The sequence below is a fragment of the Hyperoodon ampullatus genome (assembly GCF_949752795.1).
Source record: "Hyperoodon ampullatus genome assembly, chromosome: 16".
NCBI lineage: Eukaryota > Metazoa > Chordata > Mammalia > Artiodactyla > Ziphiidae > Hyperoodon > Hyperoodon ampullatus.
The window spans coordinates 11,720,185-11,739,291 of record NC_136929.1 but is presented as its reverse complement, the minus strand read 5'-3'; the positions used below and the strand labels follow the sequence as shown (position 1 = coordinate 11,739,291).

At 43.9% G+C, this 19,107-nt stretch overlaps 1 protein-coding gene across 1 annotated transcript in view; it reads left to right on the top strand.

Moving 5' to 3' along the window:
- Window positions 1-2,176: 2,176 nt before the first annotated feature.
- Window positions 2,177-19,107, top strand: part of UBAC2 (UBA domain containing 2) — a gene marked incomplete at its 3' end in the record, with an annotated part of 163,200 nt that continues 146,269 nt past the window's right edge. The window contains exon 1 of the mRNA XM_079721697.1: window positions 2,177-2,229. Coding sequence (XP_079577823.1) covers window positions 2,199-2,229 — 31 coding nt within the window. The 5' untranslated portion in view covers window positions 2,177-2,198. The remainder of the gene's footprint in view (window positions 2,230-19,107) is intronic.

The following is a 19,107-nucleotide window of genomic DNA, read 5'->3' as shown; positions in this document are numbered from 1 at the left end:
AACTTCTTATACAGCAGTTACAATTAATTTTCCCTTATATTGTTTGGATTTCCACAGTGTCATTTGTGCTATTCTATAAGAAATGGTACCTCATATCCTTCAGATTGAATCAAAAAACATGTCAAGGACAATACTATGATTTCCAGACTTTCCTTAAATCTCTGAAGTTTTTATCTTTGCCGACTCTGTGTCTCTCTTTATAAGATATTCACTTGGTCTTGATGGGTTCATCTAGATGAATTAGAAAAAAACTATGTTGCCAGCATGGACATTTTCAAATATTCAGCTGAGTACTCTCAATTTCTTTTCTTAATATCTAAATTATATATAGTTTTTGTTTGTTTGTTTGTTTTTTGTGGTACGCGGGCCTCTCTCTGTTGTGGCCTCTCCCGTTGCGGAGCACAGGCTCCGGACACGCAGGCTCAGCGGCGATGGCTCACGGGCCCAGCCGCTCCGCGGCATGTGGGATCCTCCCGGACTGGGGCACGGACCCGTGTCCCCCGCATCGGCAGGCGGACTCTCAACCACTGCGCCACCAGGGAAGCCCTGGATATTCTTTTTTGATATGACACCGCAGCTTAACAAATGGTAGTTTCTTAAAGACTAGTTGCAATGAGAAGTCTGAAACCCTATCTTTTGTACTGTTGACACCAAAATTTATTGGTTTATCTTGCAGTTTAAACTGATCTTTTACCCATGCATGATTTTGTAACATCATGTATTGGTCAACTGGAAAATACTGGCTCATTAAGTTATACAACTGTTCCGAATGTGCAGTGGAAAACTCCACTGGATACTCCTGAACGATTAAGAGTAAAAATGACAAATAATATCTTTGTATCACTGTAAAGATAGCTTTGGCCTTTGGTACTCCCTAAAGGGTGGGTGGCGGTCCCCACACCTACCGTGAGAACCACTGTCCTACGTTGGCTGCAGCTGACAGCTTCTGCAAACATAAAGGACCTTGAGAGTACCATTTTACGGCAAAATAACTCAATTGGATGAATCTTAAACATAAAACGTATTTCAAGATTGTGAACACGCTTCACGAATAAAGAAAAGCCTGAAAAAAATAAAAGTCACTTTATACTTTTGTCTTCTAGAAATAACTGTGTTAATATTTTGGCCCACTGTCACCTCTCCTTAAGGGCAGGGACTGTGTTTTATTGACCTACAAATTTCGGAGTTAGCATACTGCCTGGCCCTTATGAGCACTCAAAAAGAATTTTTCTATTTTAAAAGTATACCGTACATAGTTTTGTAGCCTATCCTTTGCATTTAGCCTCAGAGTTGGTCAGTTTCCCCATATGCGTTCTGTAACTACTGCATAACATTAAAGTTTTCAAGTTCAAACTCACTTTAAAAACCGTGACTTTACTTTGGCAAGGAGTAAAAATTTTGCAAGGGAAAAAAATTTAAACGACATGGGTCCAGAAGGACTCCAGGGGAAGAAGTTTGGGGAGCAGGGTCGCTCCGCCACAGACTCACCGCGCCTGGGACACCTGGACACAGGCCACCGCGGTGGGGAGGGGTGAGGGTCCAGTGACCATGGCGCTTGGCGCTTTTTCGGGGGCTTTCGCGCGGGACCGACATGGGAAAAGAGGGGGGCCCTCCCCGCGACAGGGAGGGTCTTCCAGCTCCGGCTCCCCTTCCCTCAGAGGAGCTGCCTCTCCTGCACTGTCTGGGCACCGGAACTCGAGACAGTTCTGTCAACAGTCAGCCGGGGAGCCAGCTCCCGGGACGGCCCAGAAAAACTGAGCATGCGTGGAACGCACCGGGCGTGCAGTCCCGGGAGAGGTTAGAGGTCGCGAGGAACATCTCCGCGCCGGCATTCCACAGGAATTAGCTGCTCTGGTGGCTCCACAGGGCGAGTGGCGGCGCTAATGCACTAGTGTGCGGCTCCCAGGAGTTACACCCGCTACTTCCACGCCATCCCACTCCTTTTCCTAGGCTCCCGCGGCCGTCGGAAAAACCCGGAGAGGCGGACCACTTTCGCTTCGCACGCACTTCCCCTCCCCGGCCGGAAGGGAAGGCGGGGCAGACAAGCATCGCATGCGCCGTTCGCAGGCGGCCCCTGGAGTAGAGTCGAGTTACTGGTTTCGTCGGCCCGGCAGGAGTGCGCCTGCGCGGTCTCCGGGTTCCCTCCACCTCCGCTTCCCCTCCCCCTGTCCCCCGCGGGGCCTCGGTCCGGCGGGACCATGTTCACCAGCACCGGTTCCAGTGGGCTTTGTGAGTACCGGACGCCGCCATCCTGGCTGTCCCCTACACACCACACTGGGTACCTCCTTGAGGAGGCTGTGGGCAGCGGGGACCCTCGGGGTTGCAGGCGGTTTGGGGGTCGATCTGCCGTCCCTGTGCCGGAACCTTGGTAGTTCTTGCCCGTTGCGGGGCAGCGGACACCGCCCCCATTTCAGCCTGGAGGGGTCAGTGGGGACTGAGTCAGCCGCCAGTCCCCCACCTGTGAGCCCCAGGTGCGATGCTCAGATGCTCCTGGGGCTGCTGCAGGTGGGCTGGGCAGTTAGGGTCTGGCTGGGTTGCCCTGGTCTTATGGCCCGGCCCCCTGCCCTCAGCGGTAGGTTTGCCAGCTAGAAAGAAGAGGCTGTCCGGGTGGAAGCGATGCTGGAAGCCTGCTCCCTTCCCAGTCACCTTGCTCCATTCATTTAGGCTACAGGGGACCGAACTGGCTCTCCCCCGGATGCAAATTCCAACCTCTGTTTCAGGAGCTGACCCCTTAGTTTTACTTAGATTTTTTTTTTCTCCTCAGTCTCTCTTAGGAGTTTTTAGGCAAACAAAAACTGATTAAAGTACTTGAAAGTGGAAGGAAGTTTGGAAGTAGTTTGGCACGAAAGCAGAGACATTGCTGCTGGATGTTGCTATATTTTACTGGAGTGTCAGCTGTGGAGTGTCAGCAGATAGAGGGCAGAGAAATATATATAGCCTTTTAAACGACTTTCTTTTTCTCATTGAAATGGCTTAATTGACTTTTGTTAAGGTGGACTGTATGTTAACTAAACAGCACTGAGATTAGGCACTGACACAGCAACAGTGAATTGTTTGAATAGCTATAATTTTTGCAATTGCTTGTCACTGTTAACGCTTCATATCTCTATACCTGTGAAGTTAATCTTACTGAGTACAGAGGCAGTTGACATTTCCAAATATTAGTGATCTGTTGTGAATGTTAGGAATCTTTTTCTGAGAATACATATCTTAGCCTGGGAGTAAGTTAGTATCAGGGCAACAGGCATAATTATAAATCTTCCTCACTTCTCAACTTCTCAGGTTCTGAAGTGGGTTTAATATTTGTGATTTCCCTTGTTTCATACTTAATTTGACTTATGGCATCTTTCAGGCATTGGCCTCAGAGTATGTTACAACTACTAGGTAATTAATCTTCCCCAAACTACCCTTTAGAAAAAGAACATGACTGTTGAAACTGATAGTCAAAAGGTGGTGTGATTTTCCTGGGATCTGTGAGCCATACACTGGTGGATATGAAATTAATGGTAGAATTCTTCAATTTTATTTGTTTTCTTTCATCATTTTGACCTATCCTTCCTTGCTGACGAAAACACATTAAAGAATTTAAAAAGGAAGCAAAATCTGTAATTGGTTACTATGCTGTATTAGCTATTATGTTGGCAAAGTGTATTCAGATTTGATACAGGGTGACTCTGGGGAAGGTAGTAATATGTGATTACCTGTGGCACATGGTTGATGAGTATTGAATTCTAGGAGCCAAACTGCTACCCAGGGAGAGGCCTAGGCCAAAGGCTCCTCCTTAGCTGTCTTGCCCTTTTTCTAAAATAAATGTATCCACAGCATAAGAATTGATGGAATGGCCATTCCTCAGAAGTCCATGTCTTATATGCTCATTTAACAAACATTTTGAGCATCTCGGAAACTGCGAAGGGCTGGGAATGCGACATTAGACAAGTCTTGGTGCCAGTGTTTGCAGAGCTTACAGTGGTGTTTAGGCACTGGTTTTCCAAGACTGGTCTTTCAGCAAGTCTGAGTGGGAAAATTTACTTTGCTCTGAAATTTTTCTTTGCAGTGCGCCCCACCGAGAGGGAAGTGATTTCCTTTAGATAAGTTGTGTAGCCCTTTGGTAATTCAGAGTTCTCATCCTGAGTAAGTGTCCCGAGGATGAATAATCTGCCTAGCAGTGCCCCCAGGGATGCTGAATAACATTCTCTTTTTAAGGGAAAAATCCTGGCCATTTCCTACCACTGGCGTATTTCCCACATCTGTGACTAGTAGATAGTTTATTTGTGTTATACTTGCTTTCCTCCCTCTCTCACTCATTCATTTATTTATTCAACAAGTGTCTGTTTACCACCCACATAAGCCACACACTGTTCGTGTATAGAGGATAAAGTGGTACACAGGATGAAGGAGACCAACATCCAATAAGTAAGTTATGTGTTTTCACGTAGTGATAAGCGTCATGAAGAAAATCTGAGGGTAGTGGCATAGACTGCGGTTATGGAGGACTTTAGCAGGACGCTAAAAGAATGCTAAGGATGCTGCTTTAGCAGGTGTGGTCAGCGAAGATGTTTGGGAAGGTGACCCAAATGGCGTGAAGGAACCCACCTGTCAGTTTTTGTTGAAAAGTGTGCATCTTGCAGAAAGAGAGCAACAAGCACAAAGGCTCTCAAACAGGCACAGCAGAGCGTTTTCAAGGTGTTGAAGACAGCTGGTGCTGCCAGGGCAGTAAATCAAGGGAAGGGCATTTGTGACCATGTCTATGAAACTGTATTGCTGTCTGCCCTGTCAGGTAATTATGACTGGATAAAAGTGCATAGCAGGCTTCCCTGGTGGCGCAGTGGTTGAGAGTCCGCCTGCCGATGCAGGGGACATGGGTTCGTGCCCCGGTCCGGGAAGATCCCACATGCCGTGGAGTGGCTGGGCCCGTGAGCCATGGCCGCTGGGCCTGTGCGTCCGGAGCCTGTGCTCCGCAACGGGAGAGGCCACAACAGTGAGAGGCCCGCGTACCACAAAAAAAAAAAACCACCAAAAAAAAAAAGTGCATAGGTATTGTGTTCATGCTTTATCTTAGACCCTTGCTTAGAAACAAATGCTACCACTCAATTACGTGTTGAATAATAGATGTATCATTTCTTACATTTGTTAGTAAGTGTTCCCATGACTTATTCACTTCACAGTGTATTCACTCTAACATGGACTCAACCAACATTAATTGTGTGTCTGTTGTATTCTAGGTATAGGCCCCACCCTCAAGGAGTTCTGTGTGTAGTGGGGAAAAACTTAAAAAAAGAAATGAAACAGCTTCTGTACTGGGTGCTGCAGGTTTATGGCAGCCGTGGGCTGGGCAGGGGAGGGGCATGGTTAAGACTTCCAGTGTGGGCGCTATCTCAGCTGATGTTGAGGGATGAGTAAGAGTTTGTCAGGCACGCAAGTGGGGAGAGAGCCTCTATGAGGGACGGAGCCTGCGCAGGGCCTGGCCGAGAGGCAGGAGGTGATGAGCTGGGGGATTGTTGCTTACAGCTGAAGGGAGCAGTTTCTGCACAGAGGTGTGCAGTGACGTCATTCAGAGGGCTGGTGAGTCGAGAGCTGGGGATGGAACATGAAGAGGGAGAAGCGGAGGCGTGGCCACAGCTGCCCCTGTTCAGGAGCACAGCCGGGACCAGATGGTAGGGCAGAGTCCGGGGAGCAGGAGAAGGTGAAAATCTAATACAACGCTAGTCGGGAAGGCTTCACGTTGCTGTGGCAGGCAAGACGGATTATTGTTGCGGATGTGAGCAGTGTTTTCCATATGCTGCCTGTGGCATGGCCACACAAAAGCAGCTATGGAGCTTTCTGAATGTCCAGATTCCTGGGTCCCGTTCCTAGAGAGTCAGATTCAGAAGGGCTAATGTGGGAATCAGAAATCTGAATTTTTAAAACATCGGGGGGGGGAGCTTCTAACGGACAGACTTAGGTCAAGGCAACAGGGTGGCCAGCAGCAGGGGCCCAGAGAACAGTCAGAGTCCAGTGGGAGATGCTCACAGCCCCAGTGAAGGTGGTAGCCGTGAGAATGGACAGGATAGAAGAGAGGGGTTCTAAAGATGTGCAGGCAGGTAGGCTGTGTCCGTCAAGCCCGTTGGACTGGGGGAGAGAGAGAGGAGTTGAAGGTGACTTGGGGTAGACAGGTGGTGTTACGGTTCACAGAGGCAGGGGGCGTGGAGAGGGAGGAGCTCATCTGGGGAAAGACGTTTAATGTCCAGGGGCTTGTAAAGTCCAGTGGGAGATACCCAGGGGCCATCTGGAGAGAGGGAGCTGGCCTGGACATGGGTTGTTAGGTGGGAATTATGCTGTGGATGTGAATGAGGACGCTGGAAGCAGCGAGTAGAGCTAGAAGGCTAAGGACAGGACTTTAAGCAGCTCCAATCCAGTATGTACTGCGTGGTGGAGAAAGAGTGGACAGCAAAGTAGGCAGAAGTGGGTGTTCCTTTAGGAGAGAGCTGTCTCCACCCAACCTAATTTGATTCGTCCTCTTTCGTTGTAAACAAACTCCTGCAGTTTCTTCTCACTCTCTCACGGTGACTCTGATCACCAGATTCTTGATCCCCTTGTCTCCAGTTTACAGCCCATTTCTGGCGTCTTCCACATCCAGTCTGGAGACCGCGTTGCATTCCCATCAAGAGCCTCGGCTGTCCTGCTCTCTCACCCGGCAAAACCCCAGCCTTGTATTGATGTGGGGTGTCCAATCCAAGCTGAGTCCTCAGCACGACTGCTCAGTTACATTTCTTGGATTTCGTTGTCTCCCTGTGCACTTCCCCTGTCATGGTCAAGAGTGTTCCCACTCTTAACCCAACCTAAATATAAGGGCCATCACCTGGGCACGTCCGCTCGCTAACTTGTTTGTATCCACACTTCAACAGTTGTTATGTAGGCGATGTTTGAGCTGATTTTTGAGGGATGAGTAAGGGTTTTCAGGCATGTGAACTTAGTTCCTGTTTTCCAATCTAAAAGAATGAGGCACCCTTCTAAGTGAGGCCCACTCTCCACCCATTCTTTTTTTAACTCATTCCTTGCTGCCTTTTCTAGTGACGCTCCCTCCTCCTCTCTTTGCCTGGCGTGCATTGAAGCTGATGCTTTTTCCTGTGGCTCTTCAGAGACCCCCCCCAGAGTACTTCGGATCCCTTATCTGTGGAAAGGAGATAATATTATTCCCTATTTTATTGGGTGGTTTGTGAAGATTAAAAGATTTACTATGTGTAAACTCCTAGAGTTTTGCCATAGTAAGTACTCAGGGTTAAGTATTTTTAACTGGATCCTTCTTTGGGGTCTGTTCTTAAAACTGCGGAAGCATAACCCCTCCATCAGTTGACCGTTTCTTTGTTTCTTCTTCCCAACCAAGCTTCTTGAACGATGTCTTCACTTTTTTCCCTTTCTCCCTTCCCTTCACTCTTTAGCCCTCTGCAGTTAATCAGCTGTTTTTTGATGGTCACCTGCTGTGGCTTGACGCTCACTGCAGCCTGCTTCTGCTCCCCCCACCCCTGACACCACTGAGGACGAGTGACCGGGGACTTCCTTGTCAACAGATCAGATGGGTGCCTCTCAGTCCTTATCTTAGTGGAATGTTCTCTCACACTGGCCTTGATGAACACTTCTTTCTAAAACTCTTTTTTTTATTGAAGTATAGTTGATTTACAATATTATATTAGTTTCAGGTGTATAACATAGTGATTCAATATTTTTATAGGTTACACTCCATTTAAAGTTATTATAAAATATTGGCTACATTCCCTGTGCTGTATATTACATCCTTGTATCCTATTTATTTTACACCTAGTAGTTTGTATCTTTCTAAAATTCCTTGTTCTTTGACTTTTTCTTCATATCTCCTGACCACATCTACGTAGTTTTTCACATCCTCAGGGTCTACTGGACTTGGCATTAAGTTATTGTTACCTTAAGAAGAGTAGTTTCAGTGGATTATTAAGGCCAAAACCTATTTTTGTTGAGGTACGGAGTGAACCAGAGGTAGAGAGTAGAAATAGAGTCGACCGTTGGGATGGACAGCTGGCAGTCTCAGGGCACAGCTGGAGTCATCCCTTTGAAGACTCAGATGGCTGTCAGTACCCAGGATATCATGCTAACTCAAGCCACACAGTCCTGAGGTGGGAACCAGTACAGACTTACCAGAGTGAGAAATAAAGTTCTCAAATGAGCTGGCACTTTCCCTCGAGTGAAACTCGTTTTGATCTAAAACATTAGTTAGGGAGCCTAGAGTCAGGTGCAGTTAGGGGAGGTTGATGAATGTGAGGTCCAGCGGTAGCAGCCTATGGTAAGGACATTCATTTCGCTCTAGAGATGGGTGAGCCACAAGGCCTGGGGGGTCATTCAGGGTCTGTAACCCCCCCCTTCATTTCAGCTTTAGGGTCCAGCCTCGGAGCCCAAAGGCTCTGTCCCCAGCATCATCCTGAGATGGACACTTCCACAGTTTCCCAGTGTAGCTGTGGTTGTGCTCCCAGGAAGGACCAAACTATGTTCTGATTGATATATTCTTTCTTTAGGTATGTACTCAATGTGTTGAATACATAACTTGTGGGAGATGATTAAAATAAATCTTTATTTTTGTCTCTCACCATCTCTTTAAAATGCACTCAGCTTGGAAAGCTTTTTCCTTTTATGAGAAGGCATCAGGCCTTATGCCTTTTTATTCACTCTTCAAGTTATTATTTCAACAGCTGTTTAATGAACATGGCTCATTAAGTGAAAGACAAAAGGTGCATTCAAGTGGCAGTGATCTTAGGGAATAGAAGTCACAAAACATAGGCTCAATTTAAAAATTAAAAGTATCCAGTTCAGTGTATTAATCAACACTCAGCCTTCGTTCAAAGGTAAGACTTTTTCTCCCTCTTTCTCCCAGTTAAGATTTGTAGTTGGCAACCACTTGCTGTCAGAGAAGGTGGTATAGTTGGCTTCTGTCCTTTTGTGTCCCCTCTGACCCCCCAGTTTCCTGTTTCTGACCTTACTGGGTTCTAGATAAGGTGGGGTGGGAGGAGGAAGGAATGGTGAGGAACGAGGATTGTTCTTAGGTGGCTCTCTGAGCCTGGTACCTGGTTAAAGCTGACTCTGTCCTGTGGGCTTTTTAGAGTCTCTTGGGAGGCGCCCATTCCGGCTGCTTCCCTGACCTGGAGGGATGCATTGTTATGCTGGTGAGCTTTATTTGGTGTCTTTCATAGCTCCTAGGAACTTAGGTCCACCTACAGTTTCCTCCTTCCAGGGCTTGTTTGGCCTGCTTGAGGACACTGCTGGACTGATTGGAAGATGACCCCACTGTTGCCTCTGGCCTGTGGTCCACCTCTGCTTGCTGGAATTGCTGATTCTTTGCCCTGGTCATGCATTCTTATCTCAGTGATCAACATGGCTTCTCCTCCTTCTGCTCTCTAGAAACCCTGGTACCCTGCTCTCAGGGGTCACGTGTTCATCTCACTCACTAGGCCCTTTGAGCCCCCCACGCGCGGCTCAGCGCGAGGGCCTGGATTTACGCACAGCACGTCGGTGCTTCACTCCACGCGTCTTCCTCATGACGTCCTCTCTTTTTTTTTTTTTTTTTTTTATTTATTTTTTATTTTTTTGTGGTACGCGGGCCTCTCACTGTTGTGGCCTCTCCCGTTGCAGAGCACAGGCTCCGGACGCGCAGGCTCAGCGGCCATGGCTCACGGGCCCAGCTGCTCTGCGGCATGTGGGATCTTCCCAGACCGGGGCACGAACCCGTGTCCCCTGCATCGGCAGGCGGACTCTCAACCACTGCGCCACCAGGGAAGCCCCGACGTCCTCTCTTCACAGCAGAGAACTCTCACCCGTCCACTCACTGTTTATATTCATGATGTGACCGAGAGGAGTCTCAGCGTCATGGGACTCCTTTTGGTTCTCTTTCTTTGTAAAATCTGCATTTTGGTGTGGAGTCTCCCTTTGGTGTGCAGCAACCCTTGTAGTTCAGTACCTCAGTGGAAACTGTAATTTTACTATCTTGTTTTAGTTGGACTTCTGTTTTGGGGGCCAAGAATCACTTGGCTGGCCTCTTTAGAGTTGACTTTAGAATATATATATTTCTGCTGTGATTTCATTCTTTGTTGTAGTAAAGGATTAACTCAGCAGGCCTGGGTTGCCCAAACCCCTGCAAGAGTTGCCTTTAATGCTTGACTCTTGGAGATAAGCTATTTCCCACAGTTCTTAAGTTTGGGGGGAGTATATCTTTGAAACTCTCCAAGAATACAGTACTTTTTATTCAAGAATTTTGATTGAGAAGGAAAGACAGGTATTAACTAGGGAAAGGCAAGCTTGAGGGAGGATGCTTTTAAAACAATGTTTTTCTTTTCAGTCTAAAAGTAAGATTAACCACATTATAGAAAGTTTGCAAGACAGAGAAAAACCACAGTTAGCATTTCAGTTAATTTTCTTCATCTTTTTCCCCCTATACATTTATGTTCTTATTTTAAATGAACTGATTTTGTTATTATAAAGTGAATACATGTTCACCAAAGAACATTCTGATGTCTGGAAAAGTGTTAGGAAGAAATAAAAATATCATTTATTGATATCTTGGTGTTTATCTTCATACGTTTTTCATTGCAAAAATGAATATCCAAAGAAATAATTAAAAATAAATTGATCACACCTGAATACTTGAATACTATCTTGTAACTTGTTTTTATTTCATGCAGTACTCTTAAAATGTAATGATTAATGACTGTATATATTCTTTTTTCTCTTTTGTCATAAGCATTTTCTTAGTACGCTATTCTTGCAGTTAGGTTGGTGCCTCCCTCCTTTTTTTCTATTATAGTAGCACCGAGAGCATCTTAATTTTCAGATATTCCCAGAAGTAAAAGAGGATTAAATGATGAGTATTATCTTATAATTTTGATACTGCCAAATTCTAACCCCAAAGAATGGTACCTGTAACTTTACCAGCAATTTAAGGGAGAAAAGATTGCTTTACTTAAGTTATTACATTTAATTTTCACAGTAAGTCTAGGTATTGTTTTTCTGTTTTTTTCTGCAAATGAGTACGTTGAGGCTCAGAACATAATTTGTCCAAAATCACATAGCTAGTGTGTGGAAGAGCTAGGATTTGAACTCAGGTTTGCCCACCTCCAAAGCCTGTATTCCTTCCATTGTGCCATGCCACATTAAAGAGACTAAAGTGATGTGAATTTAGTCTCTTTAAGGAAAATGGCTAGGAGGAACGGCAATATAACTTCTAAGCCTTGGGAAGAACATCTGGGAAAAAGAATCATAAGGTAAACGAGAGTTCTGCCTATCTCTCTATAATTTTTCAATCAACAGCTAATAGGTGTGAGTTATTATTTTACTTATGTAACACCGTAACTGTAAATTTTACTTATGTAACACCGTAACTGTAAATTTTACTTATGTAACACTACTAGGCTCTGTCTAAGCAGGTTACATGTATTAACTCTGTAATTCTCAGAGCAACCCTACGAGGTAGTAGGATTCTTTTCGCCAGTTTGCGCATGAGGAAGATGAGGCCCAGGTATTTCCGTAACTTTCCCAGCATCATATAGCTGGTGAGGAGCAGGACTAGGATTTGAATCTAGTGGCTGCACACTGTGTGTTCTGAACTAACGCACACTACTGCTGCTCAGACACAAGGAAGTTTATTCACGTTTCTCTCTCTTGACCACTGGGCTGTTCGTAGGCTCATGATGAATATAGCAGCTCTGCTTAGCAGTGGAGCTTATTTCCCAGCCCTTGAACACTTATTCTGGGTCCTGGCAAGTTGCTTTTTATTGCCCCCCTTGTGACTGCTGCAGCTGGTTCCTCATGTGTCCGCCATGTTCCTTCTTTCAGTCCATGAGTCTCCCTCTTTCTTCCTAAAGCAGAACCAAGATCCAGTTTTGCTTTTACTAGAGATGTTTTATGTCCTAATTAGGATCTTTTTGTAGGAGCTAATGCACTATTGTTGTTTTTATTTGCACGTTTTTCTTTTTCCTTTATTATTATTATATTTCTCTTCCCTTTAGTCAAGTTATTATCTAACTTCTACAACTTTTTCCATTCTCAACTTGTGGCAGTATCAGTTTTAGTCATGAAGGCAGAACCTACCTTAAATCAAGCTACTTTAAAACTTGCATTTCTATGGAATTTTAATAAATACAACCTGATAAAGAGTATCTCATAAATAATTTACTCCAGCATTTTTGAGGTGTGCTTTCTAGAATGCACTGGTACTGTGCAGGGCTGCTTAAAATTTTTTTTTTAATTAAAAAATTGTATTATTTTTAAACCCCAAATTTTATTGTTCAGTTAATTTTTTCCAGCTTTATTGAGATATAATTGACAAAAATTTTATATATTCATGTTGTATGTGATGTTTTGTCATTTGAATACATTGTGAAATGATTACTGCAGTCAAGGTAATTAAAACATCCATCACCTCACAGTTATCTTTTTGTGTGTGTGTGCGTGTGGTGAAAACATTCAAGATCTACTCTCTTAGCCAGTTTCAAGTATACAATACATTATTCCTACCTGTGGTCATCATGCTGTACATTGCTTAAGTTTTAGCCCTCATTTAAATTATAATTATAAATGAAAATTATCATTTAATCCTCATTTAAATCATGATTCTCTTTCCCAGACATTTTTCTTAAGATTTTTATAAGTTATATTGCCACTGTTCTCAGACATTTTCCAATGCTTATGTTACCTTAGTCCCTTGAATGCAGCGTGATAAAGTGGAAAGAGCACAGTATTAATATTTGGAAAGCGTCCTGAAGCCAGGATGTCCCTAATGTTGTTTTTAAAGATTGACGATGGAAATTAGCACTTCCAAGGCTTATGGGCCCGGCAACAAGGAAATTTAACTTTTTATTAACTCTTTGTTTCTAAGACTTAGTGGGAATGGTTTTCATTGTAGAAAATTTGGCAAATAAAAGGAAGAAACCTAAAATTCCATTTCACTGTGCTGCCCAGACTTCATCCCTGTTAACATATTGGTGTTCTATACATTTTTTCATATGTATGTATGTAAACAGATTTAAAGCAAAATTGGAGCTACGTGCAGTTTCATATTCTGATTTTTGCATTTAACCTTAAATGAATTTGCCCCATGTTATTAATAATGTTCAAAGATGACTTTTAACATTTTTTTGTTTTGCCTTATTACAAAACTGAAACATGCTTGCTGCCAAAAAAATTAAAATATTACACAAATACGTAATATAGAAAGGAATAGTCACACATTACTCTCCCACCTAAATAATCATCACTGATATTTTAGTGCTCATTCTTTTAGATTTTTTTCTCTACAGGCTCTTACCTGTGCATTCTTTCTCTCTCAGGCAATGTTATGGTGAACGTCTTTAAGTTATTGATCACATCTTTGACTTCATCCGAAAGAAATGATCACAAACGTGGAATTATAGTGTCAAAGAATAGGAACATTTTTAAGCTCTTGATCTATATTGCCAAATCCTTCCAGAAAGGATGTGTCACTTTACACTTTTCAGCAGTTTAGGAGAATATCTTTCTCACCAAACTCTTGTAACACTTGAGTATGATAATTTAACATGATTTTTGCCAATTGAGAGATTGAAAAATGACATTTCATTGTTTTAATCTGCATTTCTTTGAATGCCTGGGAAAGTGAGCTTATTTTCATCTTTCATATTTATTGGCCATTTTAATATATTTTTGAACTGATTTGACTATGTCCTTTGCCCTTTTTTTTTAAATTGGAGTATTAGTGTTTGTTTTGTTTTTGTTAAATTGATTAGTAAAAGTCCTTTAAGGGTACTAGCTTTTGTCATGGTATATGTTACGAATATTTTAACCACTTGTCAGTTGCTTTTTAATTTTATTCATGAAATTTTTCTCATATAAAGTTTTTCATTTAAATAAGTCATTAAAATAAAGGGATTTAGCTCATAAGTTGTATTTAGCCAAATTCATCCTTTTCTTTATTAAGTCCTCCTGAGATCTGTTAAATATTCATTCAATATTTTTGTATCTTATATTTTTCTAATTATGTAGGTAATATATACTGCTGGTACAAATTCAGGCTACCCGGAAAAGGAGAAAGTGAAACGTGAAATTCTTTCTTCTCAGTCCCAACAGTTTGGAGAATATTCTTGTAGATTGTTTTTTGCTTATGAATCCTGTGTGTGTGTGTGTGTGTGTGTGTGTGTGTGTGTGTGTGTGTGATTAATATAAGAGTAATATAAGCATATGGTAAAAGTTTATATAAGGATATAATATGAATTCTCTTCACTAGCAGTAGCCACTTTTAAGTTCCTCTTTCTTTGTTTCTTCTGTTATTACAGCTTTAAATGATGTATTTATGCCTTTATTGATTTGTCAACTACTGGTTCTACTTATAGATTCCACATAATGAAAGATGAGGAATTTGCATACCTCCAACCTCTCCATGTTTTAGTTTTGGTTTGGTTACCCCTTGTAGTGGTTACATTTATAATTTTAAACAATGGACAAAACGCTTTATTTTTATTTATTTATTTATTTTTTTTGTGGTACGCGGGCCTCTCACTGTTGTGGCCTCTCCCGTTGCGGAGCACAGGCTCCGGATGCGCAGGCTCAGCAGCCATGGCTCACGGGCCCAGCCGCTCCGCGGCATATGGGATCCTCCCAGACCGGGGCACGAACCCGTATCCCCTGCATCGGCAGGCGGACTCTCAACCACTGCGCCACCAGGGAGGCCCACGCTTTATTTTTTGATTCATCAATTTTGGGCACAGTCAGTAGACTACACTATGAAAATGAGAAAAATTAGCCCAAGAACATCTACTTTTTTGTCTCTCAGTTCTTAATTTGTGTTCTATGTATGCTGTGTGTTTTTATAGCCTGTTCTGTAATGATAGTTAAGCCTTCCATGCTTTGTCTGTAGGTTGATTTTATATAGAAAATCATAACAATAGCTATATTTACATTATTATGATTGTGTATTCATTGTTGAACCAAGGTGTGTGATTGGTGTCGTAGAAGAAGATAGAGGGTTTCCCTGGTGGCGCAGTGGTTGAGAGTCCGCCTGCCGATGCAGGGGACGTGGGTTCGTGTCCCGGTCTGGGAGGATCCCACATGCCGCGGAGCGGCTGGGCCCATGAGCCATGGCCGCTGAGCCTGCACGTCCGGAGCCTGTACTCCGCAATGGGAGAGGCCATGACAGTGAGAGGCCCACATACCGCAAAAAAAAAAAAAAAGAAGAAGAAGAAGATAGAGCCCTAGGTCAGAAAACCTGTGCTACTTCAAGGAGTCTCTTAATTTGTTTTAATATTTCTTTACTACTGAAGTTCACACTCAATTATTATTGCTGTTTCTTGACCCTTGCATCATTTTCTTCTCTGAGTCTCCTGTTTTCTCCCCTGGCATCCCTCCTGCAGTAAACGTTTCGGTGCAGAGGACACGGGGGTGAGCTTTCCGGATGCTCACTTGACCATTCTTGTACATAGCGAAACACTGGATTTGCAAGTAGCTGGTGTGGGTTTCCTCTTTACTTGTGGGTAGGTCTTTGTCCCCAGGAGGCCCGAACCTCAGCTGGCAGGGCTGCCTGTAGGCTCAAGTTTGCAGAGCTTGTGAGCAGCCTGCTCTCCATATAGGGTGCAGAGGTGGGGAGCAGGAGACAGGCAAAGACGGTGAAAATCCCCTGCTGTGGGCCAGGGTGGGGGGCTTGGCTCTTGGTGTGAATCTTACTCTGAGTGAAGCCGCCCTTCCTCTTACCACCCGCCTCCCACTGTTCCACGTTACCCAGGCTGGCATCTGTTGTGGGCGTCTGAAGATGCCCGAGCTCTTTTCTAGTCTTTCTCAGCCCTCAGACCCTTACAATGTCCTCCCTAAGTAGATCGCCGCTTTCTTTGGAGAGCGTTTCTCGGATTTTATTTTGGGGGCAAAGGCTTTTCTTCAGCTGGGGTGGTCCAATGAATGGTTGTGTATGAGAAAATGCGAAGGAGTGTGTCTGGGGGCGGGGTTTTGTGGAAGGGCCTGACCCAGCTGCCACATCAGGCACGTGCGCCGTTTATACCCGGGATGGTTTAAACAGGATGTGGGCTCAACACTAAGGGCCATTGAAACAAACTTAAGATAGTAATTCCCTTTTCAGTTCTTTTTCCTCTTGATTGTAACAAAGAGAAAGTCTCAATTAGCTGCTAGTCTGAAATACCTTTCTAATAGCAGCTAGTTTCCTCTGGTAATGTAGAGAACAGGAGGCAAGCCCAGATCTTTCTGCAGCAACAGTATTAGTTAGAATTTAGTAAACTGTGTTTATTTTTATAGTTACCACCTACTGATGACAAAGTGACACTCGTTTTGCACTTATAATAGTGATATAAAGTTTCCTTTAAAATACATTTATTTAACTAGAACATAGTAAGATGATTTAAAGAAAAATATTAAATAATAGGATAGGTAACACTGGGATATAACAAAAATTGTGGCGCCGTAATGGGACTGACTGAAGTTTGAGAAATACTGAAAATTATTCTGTTGGGTAATTCTGTTTGCTTATGCTCCTCTCCAGGTCTTGGTATTTATTGATTAGTTCCCTGGACTATTTGGAAGGAGGCATTTCTCTGGTGTTTTGAAGGTCCTTTTATTTCAGTATGACTTTGGGAGGGGGGAAAAGTGGACGGGTGTAGGAGCCTGTCATCTTGAACTGAAATTTTGTTGAGCTGTCTTTTTGGTTTCATTGCTTTTATTTGATTCTTGAATCCATTTAGAATTAATTTTAGTGTTTAAGTGGGGTTTTTTGTCCCCACCAACCAGCCAGTCTCAGCAGCAGTGGTTAAAGATGTTTAGTAGCATCTCTACTCACACGTGGATTAGGTGCTAAAGGCCGTGTACAGGTCCAAACTTAAGAGGATTTAAGCTTGGTTCTCTATTTTAGTAGGCTTTTCCACCAGACAGGAGTGGAAGAGGTTCCTTGTATCATCAAACTCTAAAATCAGACTTGGGTTTCTCCATCTTGCAGATGTATGTTTTGTTTGCGTCTTTCCCCCCAGTAGACCCGTTTAGTCTACATTAAACATCTGCTGACAGATAACTCCCTCTCCTGCTTATCTTCTCAGATGTTCAAGTGTATGTATGTCTTTATAGGTACGGTATCCTTACTTGTCAATCTACTTTGTTTGATTCAAAGATTCATAGGGTCTTTGAACATATAGAACCATCCTTGGTTTGTCCTCAGCTGTTACCGTTAGGGCAGCACCTTCACCAGCCTTGGTCTTTACGACTCAGCCTTCTCTTAAATTAGCATTGCTCTGATAGGCATTCACCTCAGTGATGATTCTCTAGGCCAGACTTTGAACACTGGCAGGCCACACAGATGTGTTTTGTTTGAGCTGTGTGTTGGTGGCGAGGGTAGGGGGGTGGGAGGAGAGTCACCTTCCAACATTTTAAAATTGGTGTCTTTGAGACAGAAATCCAGATTCCTCTTAGCTCTTGAGATGATGATCTGGCACACCAGGGCTGAACTGTTACGTGACAAAAACCCACTGATACGTGCTTTTTGCCACCTACCTCCCCTGTTTCACTGCTACCTGCCTGGCCTCCTTAGGCACTTGAATTTACAACAGTTCTTTTTTTTTTTTTTTTTGCCAATAACCACACATTTTCTCTTAAAATTTTTTTTTTCTTTTCTCTTACAGTTTATTGCATGGGTCTAGAACAAGCTTGTCTGGACAAGCTTTCTGATTCACTTTTTCAGAGCTGTTCCTACCATTGAATAATTTATCATTTATGTGTAACATTTATAATTTTCTTCTTTGGGCTTTTAAAATTATTATTTCATTTTATTGCATTCCTTGTCTAATTAGCACTTTTTTTTTTTTGCGGTGCGTGAGCCTCTCACTGTTGTGGCCTCTCCCGTTGCGGAGCACAGGCTCCGGACGTGCAGGCCCAGCGGCCATGGCTCACGGGCCCAGCCACTCTGCGGCATGTGGGATCTTCCTGGACCGGGGCACAAACCCGTGTCCCCTGCATCGGCAGGCGGACTCTCAACCACTGCGCCACCAGGGAAGCCCTAATTAGCACTTTTAACAATGACTGCCTTCTTTTTTTTTTACACTTAAGGAAAGGCTTTATGTTTGTATAAAATCTCCCTAAGAAGGATAAACCTGAGTAGTGTCCAGCATAGTGGCAGGACTAAAATTAAAGTGTAGGAGCCTATTGCCACTGTTGATGACGTGCAGATCTGACACACTTTTCTCTGGCGTCGCGAGCCTTTGTGTTCAGCTCTGTTTTAGAACTTCCTTTTTCAATTTTATTGCTCATTCTTTTTTTCCCCCTAATTCATACTATTGAATATTTTAGATATAGAATACATTCTGGTCTCTAGAGGGCAAATCTTCCTCTTTCTTGCCTTTTTTCGGGGTTCTTTTCTGGAAACTTTCTAGCCTTTTCTCCTGTTCATTTTCCTGATGAGTTTTACAAGCGTTGGTCCAGTAACAAGTGTTCACGGGCTGCCCTCCCAGGCCAGGCCCCCGGGCCACCTGTTGGGTGAGGAGTGGTCAGTGCAGCAGACGTCCAGGGCCTTCACATTCTCCCCAGGGTGTTAGGAACAGCAGCGGGTTCGTGGATGGCTTACCGTGTTTTACTTCTGAGCATCGTAGGTAATTGACTGTCACAAGAATAAACTTGGGACCTTTTGATTCTCGGGCAGTTTTATGGACGTCTTTGTGGAGACGGTCACCAGAACGCACTTGGTCACTGAGGGTGTGTTTCATCAGGTTTTCTTCCAGGAAGCTCATAGGCCCGAAGAGTAAAGCAAGGTGGATGCAGAAGGTGTCCCTCGCAGTGCACGGGTTTCTGCATTTTCGTGGACTTAAACACATTGGTTTAGCCCCTTTTTGATGAAAAAGTTTAAGGCAGTGACTTCATAAAACACCAGATCACCCCATTTTTGTGGGACCCCTGAGAAGTTTACCGAATAGTTGACTAGTCAGAAATAGGAAAACCGATCTGGTAGGATATAGCAGCCCCTCCTCCAGGGGTGTGAACCACACCGGGGTTTTTGACGGGTATACTTTGACATGGTGACTTGTGGGGATGGGCAGAGTTGCTGGGTTACTGCCTTTTCCTCCCCCCCATCCCCACCCCCTGCATCTCTCCTCAGCTACG